Source organism: Leptonychotes weddellii, chromosome 5 (assembly GCF_054177405.1).
Source record: "Leptonychotes weddellii isolate Sample4059 chromosome 5, ASM5417740v2, whole genome shotgun sequence".
Taxonomy (NCBI): Eukaryota; Metazoa; Chordata; class Mammalia; order Carnivora; family Phocidae; genus Leptonychotes; species Leptonychotes weddellii.
The window spans coordinates 146545272-146556052 of NC_138373.1; the positions used below are offsets into that span (position 1 = coordinate 146545272).

At 43.1% G+C, this 10781-nt stretch overlaps 1 protein-coding gene across 1 annotated transcript in view; it reads left to right on the plus strand.

The window, feature by feature from the left end:
• The first annotated feature begins 2520 nt into the window (after window positions 1-2520).
• Window positions 2521-10781, plus strand: part of PWP1 (PWP1 homolog, endonuclein) — a 24461-nt gene continuing 16200 nt past the window's right edge. Inside the window, exons 1-5 of the mRNA XM_081822368.1 lie at window positions 2521-2748; window positions 5461-5519; window positions 5645-5829; window positions 7550-7635; window positions 7733-7829. Of these exons, the coding sequence (XP_081678494.1) occupies window positions 2677-2748; window positions 5461-5519; window positions 5645-5829; window positions 7550-7635; window positions 7733-7829 (499 nt within the window). The 5' untranslated portion in view covers window positions 2521-2676. The remainder of the gene's footprint in view (window positions 2749-5460; window positions 5520-5644; window positions 5830-7549; window positions 7636-7732; window positions 7830-10781) is intronic.

Below are 10781 nucleotides of genomic sequence, written 5' to 3' on the forward strand. Positions count from 1 at the left end.
TCCTAAGAGGGCAGCCCACGGAGGGGACAGACCCAGAGGCAAATATTCAAACACAAGCCCGTTCCTTGTATTCCTGCGTGCACACCTGACTGAGCCCAGCCAAGCGTTAATAAGTCAGCCTCACCAATAAATCATTTCACGTGCTCTATTCTAAATATAGCACAGCTTCTTGCCTGTTCCAGTTATTATTGCTGCATTTAAAAAATGACCTCAAAACTTAGTGGTTTGGTACTTAATGCCACTGAGTTGTACATTTAAAAATGGTTTAGGGGCACCTGGGTGGCCCAGTCGGTTAAACGTCTACCTTTGGCTCAGGTCATGATCTCAGGGTCCTGGGATCGAGCCCCACATTGGGCTCCCTGCTCACTGGGGAGCCTGCTTCTCCATCTGCCTCTGCCCCTCCACTCCCCGCTCTGCTCATGCTCTCTCTCTCTCAAATAAGTGACATTTTAAAAAAACTAATAAAAATGGTTAAAATGGTAAATTTTATATGTATTTTGCCATAATAAAAATATTATGGGAGAATAAAAAAAACTTTAATGGTTTGAAACAACCATTTAATGAAGCTCATAGATTCTGGGGGTGAGAATTTGGGGCAGGGCACAGTGGGAACAGTTCATTCCTGCTCCATGGTGGCTGGGCCTCAACTAGGGAGACTCGAAGGTGGGAGGTGAATCAGTGTCTGGGTCCTGGCATCATCTAAAGGCCCTTACATTTACATGCCTGGGCTGACTCAAAAACTAGGACTGCCTACTGGAGCACCCAAATGTGGCCTCTCCGTGTGTGCCTTTCTCACAACATTGTGGCCTCAGGGTAGTCAAACTTTTTATTTTTATTTTTTTCAAGTAGGCTCCACACCAAGTGCAGAGCCCAACACAGGGCTTAAACTCACAACCTTGAGATCAACACCTGAACTGAGATCAAGAATCAGATGTTTAACCAACTGAGCCACCCAGGCGCCCCTCAAACTCTTTATATGTTAGCTCAGAGCACCTCACATGAGTGTTTCAGTAAAAAAGGGGGAAAAAAGACAAAACCTGTATCCCATTTATGGCCTAACCTTGGAAGTGTAACTTCTGTCATAACCAGAGTAGTCATAAATCTACCCAGATTCAAGGTTAGGGGGTGGGTAGAATTAAACTTCATGTTTTGATGGGGGAGTATTTAAATTACGTTGTAGAAAAACCTGTGTGAAGGGAGATCTTGTTGCATCCATTTCTGGAAAAATACACTCTGCCATACCACCTTTCTAAATGGGCCAAAAGCAAAGAAACCACAGAAATAGCACTGGAAGAGGCCTTAATGAACACATAATCCGCCTACCCTCAGAATGAGAAATTCACTCCTGAGAGGATCCTTCCTCAGGCTGGTAGAGTGCCAAGGGCATGAGGCTGAATAGATAGAGATGGTGGTGTCTGGTTGGCATTCTATCAGTTCCCGACTGTGTGTGATCTCAGAGTAGTAAGGCTTTTCACCACTGGGAACTCTAACTTCCTCATCTTGAAAATGGAGGTAATTCTTGATCATGTTTCATCAGTGTTGTTTTGAGAACCACGTAAAATATCTTATGTGAAGACAAGTATGTTGCAAAAATGTCCACAAATTGACCCCACAGGTGGACAGCCCCGTCTGGCAATGCAACAGGGGAAGACCATGTATTTCCCATTTATCTTTGCCACTACTCTTTCCCATTGCAGCCACCCTCCTGGTTTTGCTTGCCTGTCTGAGGTAGAAGAGACAGATGGAAGCTCAGGGCAAATGACCTAGATGGAGTCACACAGCTAAGAAAGAAGTCAAAACCCAGATTCTTCGGGGATGTTAAGACTTGCCATTCTACAGTCCCCCCAGCCACTGACATTTTCTCTAACAGGTGACTCTGACCTTAGCTGAGAGGCATGGCACAGATTACAGCCAGTTTCTAGGGTCACACTGCTGGGTTCATATCCTAGCTACACCACTTCGCAGCTGGGTGACCTTAGGAAAGATAATTAATTCTCCCCCATGTGTAAAATGGGAAGACTTCCCACACAGGGTTACGAAGTAACCAAGTTAACATAAGCCATTTAAAATGTGCCGGGCACATAACAAGCACTTTGTGTTTGCTTCTGCTACAACCACTGTGTACTTAAATATATAAGTCCTAAATGTTTTAAGGTGAGGAAGTAACACCCAAGAATGTAGTGAAATGTAACGGCGGAAGTAGCTCCTTGAAATGACAAATCTATTTTGGAGAAAGCTTTAAAAAGAAGAAAACCACAAATCTCTACCATTTGTCAGCGAAAAGTCTATGGAACTGCAGGCAAAATAAAGGTCTCTGACCCCTACAGTTCCAGTTTTATTTATCGCCTCCGTGAAGTCTGCAGAGACTGTCACAGAGGGGACAGTCTTGAAAAGCCCATTTACGTGACCCCACTCGGCGCAGCCCACCCCACGTGGACTCCTCGCCCTGCCGCTTCCACTTCCGCTTCCAGCCCTTTACCCACCCCTTTCCCATTCGGCGCCCTAGAATGACGTCATAAGCGGGCGCGGACGCGCAGAAACCAGCGCCTGCGCGTGCGCTTTGTGCAGGCCCCGGCCCACGGCTTGTCACCGAGCCTGGCGACTGCAAGGCGGCGGGGGTCCCAGGGCTGCTGGGGCCGAGTCTATAGCGTGAGGCGTCCTTGAGCTGAGAGGACCATGAACCGCAGTCGGCAGGTGACGTGCGTGGCCTGGGTCCGCTGCGGCGTGGCCAAAGAAACACCAGACAAGGTGAGGCCTGGTCGCTCGGAGGTAGGGGGAGCGGCCTCTTGGCGGCATCCGCGTCCAGGCCCGCCTGGAGAACCTGGACCCGCTACACGCGGCCCTGGCCTGGCTGGTGTGACTGGGCGGGGTGCGGCCGGCTTTGGCCTGATTTGGTGAGGGGCGCTGCGGCTCCGGGGCGGGAGTCGGGGGTCGCGCCCCACACGGTCCCGTCCCGGGAGTCCAGCCCCACCCCCCCGAATTCACGCGCACGTGGGCCTGGCGGGCGGGAAGGGGGCGGGGTTTTGCGCAGAGTGGGAAATCTCCCAAAGCCGTATTGACCCAGTGAAGCTTCGCGCACACCCTAGTGCGTGTTCAGGCATAGCGGGAGAGGGAGCACGTGTGTGACACCACTTTGCACTCGTGTGCTCGGCGTTCGGAGCAGGACGAGAGCTGTGGTGTAGAAAACTCGCATGGAGACTGATGTCGTGAGGCTGGCAGTTGAATTAGGAATTTCTTACAGTAATCCAAGTGAGATGTTGTGACAGTGGGGGATGAGAGGTAAACATGACATATTAAGAAGGAATATCCTACAGAAGTTCAAGAATGAGTCTATGGTAGAGGTGAAGATTATTTAAGTTGTTCAGCTGATACTTGTTAAGTGCTTTCTGTGTTTGGGGCATTGTTCAGGGTCCAGGGATAGGCATAAACAAAACAAAAATTCCCTGCCTTTATGGAGTTGACATGTGCATATATGTCAATGGAGGAAATGCTATGAATGAAAGAGGTGGGCGTTGGATTGAATGTAATTGGGCCAGTGATGACAGAGGTGAGAAAAGTGATAGGAATGTAAGTGGCTGGGAGGTGAAGTTCACAGGAATGAGGGATTGGAAGAGCCCCTGAAGGTTTAAAATTCCACCAGCACACAGACTGTGCTTGTTTTATTCACCAGTTTCTCTGGTGTTTGGCTCCAGTAGGTACTTATTGCATATGTATATATATAGAGAGAGAATAGGGCCAGGAAATTATCTCATTAGAAATTATTGAAGGAAGTATTAAAAAGGGGCATGTAACCTTAAATTTTAAAGGCTATATGAGTTCCAAACATGTCTACACACTGGAACCACTTGGGGAACTTCAAAAAATACTGATGCCTGGGGCACCTCACTAGCTTGGTTGGTGGAGCCTAGGCTCTTGATCTTGACCTCTGAGTTCGAGTGCCACATGCCCTCCCTACCCCCATTGGGCATACAGCTTACTTTAAAAAAAAAAAATTACAGTGCCTGTGCCCCGTCCCACATGTTGTGATTTAATGGGTCTGGAGTGTGAGAAGATTCCCCCCACGTGGTTTTAATTGCAGACAGGTTTGGTAACCACTGCTTGAAGAGTTTATTCTACAGAATCAAAATAGGAAGAGATTGTTTATTCTACAAAATCCCAGAAAAACTGAGATCAGTGAGAGTAATTAGAAAAATAAGTATCTTAAGAAAAATCTTTTTTTTTTTTTTTTTTTTTTAAGATTTTACCTATTTGACAGAGAGAGAGACCGAGAGAGGGAACACAAGCAGGGGGAGCGGGAGAGGAAGAAGCAGGCTTCCCGCGGAGCGGGGAGCCCGATGCGGGGCTCGATCCCAGGACCCTGAGATCATGACCTGAGCCGAAGGCAGACGCTCAACGACTGAGCCACCCAGGCGCCCCAAAGAAATATCTTTTAATTAAACTTAAAAGCCCTTAATTTCTGAAACAATGAATGTCATCCCTCAAGAGGATTTCCATATTACTAGAGGTAGTTTAGTGCAAACTGAGTGCTTGACTGATTCATCGTCTGTCATCAAGCATCCATTCCTGCCATGGGCTGAGCCCTGAATTATGTGCATAAACAACGACAAGTTGATTTCTGTCTTCAAGGAGCTTACAGTTTAGCAGTGATGGGATGTTTTAAAAGGTACTGAAGATGGATTAGGTGAAGGAATGCCAGTTTTGAAGTGAAGAGAATGAGTCCAATGATCCTTTTGAACAGGATCTCCCAAGTGGAGAGTCTTAAAGGCAGCTAGAAAGATGGAACTGGGAGGGGAGCCTGGGAGGCTCAGTTGGTTGAGCGTCAGACTCTTGATTTCAGCTCAAGTCATGACCTCAGGGTCGTGAGATTGAGTTCTGCTGCGTCAGGCTCCAGGCTCAGCAGGGAGTCTGAAAAAAAAAGGGGGAAGAAAGATGGAACTGGAGTATGGGACTAGAGAAGGATGAGTTTGGGATAGTCAGTTCAGAGGTGATAGTTTTAGTCTTCAGAATGAATGAGCTTTGCAAGGAGGTGACAGCATGTGACTCATAGTGAATATTTGGCAGTGAGAACCGGGAAAAGAGTAGGGGACTAAGGCAAGGGTGGTTTGTTTAGGAATACCCATAGGGAAAATGAGAAGTAGCCGAGAAGAAATCAGAATAATTGAAAGAAAACGAGATGGACTATCACAGAAGCCAATTTATACAAGTTAGTCCTTTTTGAAAAGTCTGGGAAGTAGACTGAGCAGCTTTTTTTTTTTTTTTTAACAGTTTCAGGTGGGAAATGGATTTAATTATAAAGACCTGTGAAAATTCCATTTACGGTAAATTTAGGGAGTCTGGATTGAAGTTTGATTCTTGATGTCTTTTGAAGTTATATTTTACAGTAGTTTGCAAACTTTTTAATTCAGAGATTTATAATGATTTCCTTAACTGTATGGTAATGAAATGTTTGCTCTCTTATAGGTAGAACTTAGTAAAGAAGAAGTAAAACGTCTCATTGCTGAAGCCAAGGAAAAATTACAGTAAGTTTAGGATTGTTGATGTCTAAAGTCCAGATGAAATGTAAATTTTAAACAGTGATGACAAGGTGGTCTTATCATCAAATGGTACCATTTGGGTGACTTACCCTTTTTGTTCCTTGGCATAGAGAAGAAGGTGGCAGTGATGAAGAGGAGACAGGCGATCCTTCAGGAGATGGCATGCAGAGCGCACGTACCCAGGCACGACCAAGAGAGCCCCTGGAAGATGGTGACCCAGAGGATGACAGGACGCTGGATGATGATGAGCTGGCTGAGTACGACTTAGATAAATATGATGAGGAAGGCGACCCAGGTTAGAGTTCACTCACTTCTCGTTTTTAATCACAAGCTCAGTGTATTAGATCATGCTTCTACTGTTTCTGAGCTTTTGTTGTCCTTTACGCCAGTTAAATAATCTGGCTCAAGGCTAGGGCAGATAGCATGTTTCCTAAACTAGTTTAGAAAATAAGCTAACCCACTATAAACTAAGATCTAAAAAAGCATAGTATTGTATATTTATTGCAAGTAGTGGGTATGATCTATAACTCAGGTTGGGGGATGGGCAAAATGGGCAGAGGGGAGTGGGAGATAAAGGCTTCCAGTTACGGAATGAGTAAGTCTTGGGAATGAAAGCTACAGCATAGGGAATATAGTCAAAGATGCTATGATAGCGCTGTATGGTCACAAATGGTTGCTACACTTGGGAGCGTGACATGATGTATAAGAAATGGTAAATCAGGGGCGCCTGGGTGGCTCAGTCGGTTAAGCATCTGACTTCAGCTCAGGTCATGATCTCGGCGTCCTGGGATCATGCCATGTGTCGGGCTCCCCGCTCAGCAGGGAGTCTGCTTGTCTCTTTCCCTCTGCCTCTCTTGCTCGTGCTCTCTTTCTCTCTCTCAAATAAAATCTTTAAAAAAAAAAAAGAAAAGAAAGAAATTGCTTCTTAATAATCCCCACACTGTGTGGATTATTGACCGTCTTTCTCACCCAGTTGAAATTCCCATCTCTGTTGCCTATCAGATGTTTAAGACCAAATAGTCCTGCCTCCCCTTTAAGTAGCTTTCCCTAACAGAGTATATTCTTCTCCTGAGTTTTATGTTAGTTGGGGTCTACTCTAGGTCACCCTTGCAGATACGCCGTAAGAGAATTCCAGTTGGAGATAAGTTTAGTGAAAGAGGCATAATAGCACCTCTTCCAGATTCACAGCAAATTAGCACATCAGCAGTTCTGAGAACTCTTGCAATAAAGAAACCCAGTTAACTTTGTGAAACCCATCATTTTTTTATTTGATTTGACCAGGCAACCCTTTTTCTGTGTCGATTCCAGTGCTTTAGGATAATTTTATCTCTTTTTAATAATGACATTTTAATAATAACTACACTTTTTGGGGGGGGGGAGGGGCAGAAGGAGAGGGAGAGAGAATCTTAAGCAGGCTCCATGCCCAGCACGGAGCCCAATGTGGAGCTTCATCTCACAACCCGAGCTGAAATCAAGAGTCAGACGCTTAACTGACTGAGCCATCCGGGTGCCCCATAACTCTACTTTTAATAATGACTACAAGGAGCAAGGTAGAGAACCTGAGCAGAGTGCTAATATTTTCTAAGAGAGAGCTTTACAGTTTAGTTTTATTAGAACACTGTGAATACCAAGACTGTCAGGTATGCATTCCAAGGTCAAATATAAATGGCGTTTTTGGTTTTTTGGTTTTTTAAGATTTAATTATTTGAGAGAGAGTGCGTGTGTTGGGGGGGAGGGGCAGAGGGAGAGGGAGAGAGTCTTAAGCAGACTCCCTGCTGAGCACGGAGCCTGATACAGACCCTGAGATCATGACCTGAGCCGAAACCAAGAGACATTTAACTGCGCCACCCACGCCCCCCTATAAATGGTTTTTAAATTCCTGTTTATTATTCAGTATTTCTTTTCCCGACTATGGATGATCCATTTAGTTATGAAATAGATAGTTGGAGCTAAGATGGGATACCTTAGGAAAATGCTTTTGTCGAGATGACTTTTCAATTTATGAATTCTTACAGATACTGAAACTCTTGGTGAATCTCTCTTGGGTCTTACAGTCTATGGAAGTAATGATCAAGATCCTTATGTTACTCTGAAAGATACGGTAAATATTTATGTGGCTTTTCTAATTATGCTTCTTAAGTGTTTGGAAAACCTTACCAAATATCTGCTTCTAGTTAATGACTTATTCTCTCCACTAGGAGCAATATGAACGTGAAGATTTCTTGATCAAGCCCAGTGACAATCTTATAGTTTGTGGCAGAGCTGAACAAGACCAGTGCAATTTAGAGGTGCACGGTAAGTGGGGGACAGCCCTTAGGGAAAGGTTCTCTAAGATGAAAGTAATCACTATAATAGTTACTATGTGCATTTTCAGGCACCAGATCCTGCTGGATCTCATTTAAGTTAATGATACACAGTCTGTAGATATGCTGGTCATTGTGCCTGGGTATGTATGGTCTGGTATGTCACTCGGACCTGACTTTTATTTATGGAAATAGGTCTCCTGGAAGGTGCTAATGGGGGGTGGGGGGGGAGTGTTAAGTTTTTTATTTGAACATTTTTGCCAGTTTTTCACTCCCCCTCTCTCCCCATTGGAGAAAACCTAGAAGTAAAGTCATATAAAAATACAGGAAACAGTTAGAGTCCTATTACCCTGAGGTAACTTGTGCCTTGGTTTTTTACTCTAGTCTCTTTTCTGGGTACTTTTTCTTTATGTGGTGAAGATTATACTCAATAGACAGGTTTTTAGTCTGCTTTTTTCCACAGAGTCATTTAAGATATTTCCCCTTTATTTCTTCACAAAAACTCAATGCAAGGGCTTCCATTCCTCTGGTCTCCTTTCCCAGTTAAAGGAATATTTGCACACAACCAGAGGTGAATGCTTTCAATCTGGAGTAGGCACTGATCTGAATTTTTCTTTTTTATTTGGGTTTTTAAATCGGATATACTTAACGTTGATATTTATTAGGTTAATCATTAATTGAATAACTGTTTTCTAAAAAAATAGACCTTCAAGATGTCTACAATACTCTGCCTCTAGATTTTCCCTTTTGTTTTTCTTGTCCCTTCTCCTGTGCACATCCTCAGACATGTTTGTCCTTTCTCAACAATCTACTAGTCATCTCTTTAAAATTTGAAGCTTTATAGATATTAGGCTAAGGCCTTTTATTATAGAAACACAGTTGCAGGGGCGCCTGGGTGGCTCAGTCGTTAAGCATCTGCCTTCAGCTCAGGTCATGATCCCAGGGTCCTGGGATCGAGCCCCGCATCAGGCTCCCTGCTCAGCGGGAAGCCTGCTTCTCCCTCTCCCACTCCCCCTGCTTGTGTTCCCCCTCTCACTCTCTCTCTGTCAAATAGATAAATACATAAATAATCTTAAAAAAAAAAAAAAACATGGTTGCATAGCTCGAAAATTAAAATCTTTATGTTTAATGTTTTTTTTACATCTTCTAGGTTACCTTGTCACTCCATTTTGTAGCGTGGCTTTCTGGAACTCTTCACAATCTTTAAGGCTGCCTTCAGGAAGTCTGTAGATTAGGCCATTTTAATCCCATGGCCCATTGTGGATCTATTTATAAAATGAAAAGGCTTTAAATAGCAGAAACCTCAGTGTAAAGTTATTCTTCTAATGATCTTTGAACTTTTTACATATTTCAAATGAAAACCTTGTGGTGAAATTTTTAAAAAACCAATTCTAATTTCAGAAAATTGAAACTCTGTTCACAGTTTGCCATCAATTTTTATACATTTTCCTATGAGAGCTTACTGGAGTCATTCCTTTGAATTTAGTGAGTATCAGAGAGGGGTTAAGAAGTTAAAGTAAAAATGGTATTCCTACTTCCTTTAAGCTAGGTCATTAAAGAGATATTTGGATCTGGTGTGGATCTCCAAATTATTTAGCATATCTCTAGGCAAGAATAAATTCAAAATTGCACTCAAAAGCTGATCTGAATGTTGATTTGACATGGATAAAAGATTTATTTTAAAACTTCATCATTTTTGTCTAAAATGTAAGCTGAGTACATTGACCATAGTTAGGTTCTTGCAGGACCACAAGCTTACTACTTTGAACATTCATTGTGAAGTGATATGATAGAACATGACATGGAATCTGCTGATCCAGGATCTAACCCAGATGTAGAGGTCTGAAGAATTTTTTTAAGTTTTTATTTAAATTCCAGTTAGTTAACATACAGTGTAATATTAGCTTTGGCTGTACACTTCATACATCACCTGGTGCTCATCACAGCAAATGCACTCCTGAACCCCCATCACCTATTTCACCCATCCCCCTGCCCCGCCTCCATTCTGGTAACCATCAGTTCTCTATAGTTAAGAGTCTGTTTCTTGGTTTACCCCCTCTCTCTTTTTTTGTCCTGTTGCTTGTTTTGTTTCTTAAATTCCACATATAAGTGAAATGATACGGTATTTGTCTTTCTCTGACTGACTTATTTCATTTAGCATGATACTCTCTGGCTCCACCCATGTCATTGCAAATGGCAAGATTTCATTCTTTTTGATGGCTGAGTAATATTCCAGTGTGTGTGTGTGCGCGCGCACGCACACGTGTATGCATGTACCCGTCTTTTTCCATTCATCAGTCGATGGACATTTGGGCTCTTTCCATAATCTGGTTGTTGTAATGGCACTATAAACATCGGGGTCCATGTATTAATAGTATACTATTTTTGTATTCTTTGGGTAAATACCTAGTAATGCGATTGCTGGATCGTAGGGAAGCTCTATTTTTAACTTTCTGAGGAACCCCCATACTGTTTTCCAGAGTGGCTGCACCGGTTTGCATTCCCACCAGGTTTGTAAGAGGGTTCCCCTTTCTCCACATCCTTGCCAACATCTGCTATTTCTTGTGTTGTTGATTTTAGCCATTCTGACACGTGTGAGGTGATCGCTCATTGTACTTTTGATTTATAGTTCCCTGATCAGTGATGTTGAGCATCGTTACATGTGTCTGTTGGCCATCTGTATGTCTTCTTTGGAAAAATGTCTATTCATGTCTACTGCACATTTTTTTTTTTTTATATGAGCAGTCATCTGATTTATAAAAAGATGCAACAATATTTAAAATGATACAAAATATCAATTTCAAAACATCAAAAAGTGAGTGTTTTTAACCATAGTCAGCTCATAACAGAGCAAATGGGTAAGAAGAATAATTCATGCTACAGCATACTGCTAATACGAACAGGCAACAGAAAAAGTTGGTAAAGGAAGGCAGAGGAACTCTAT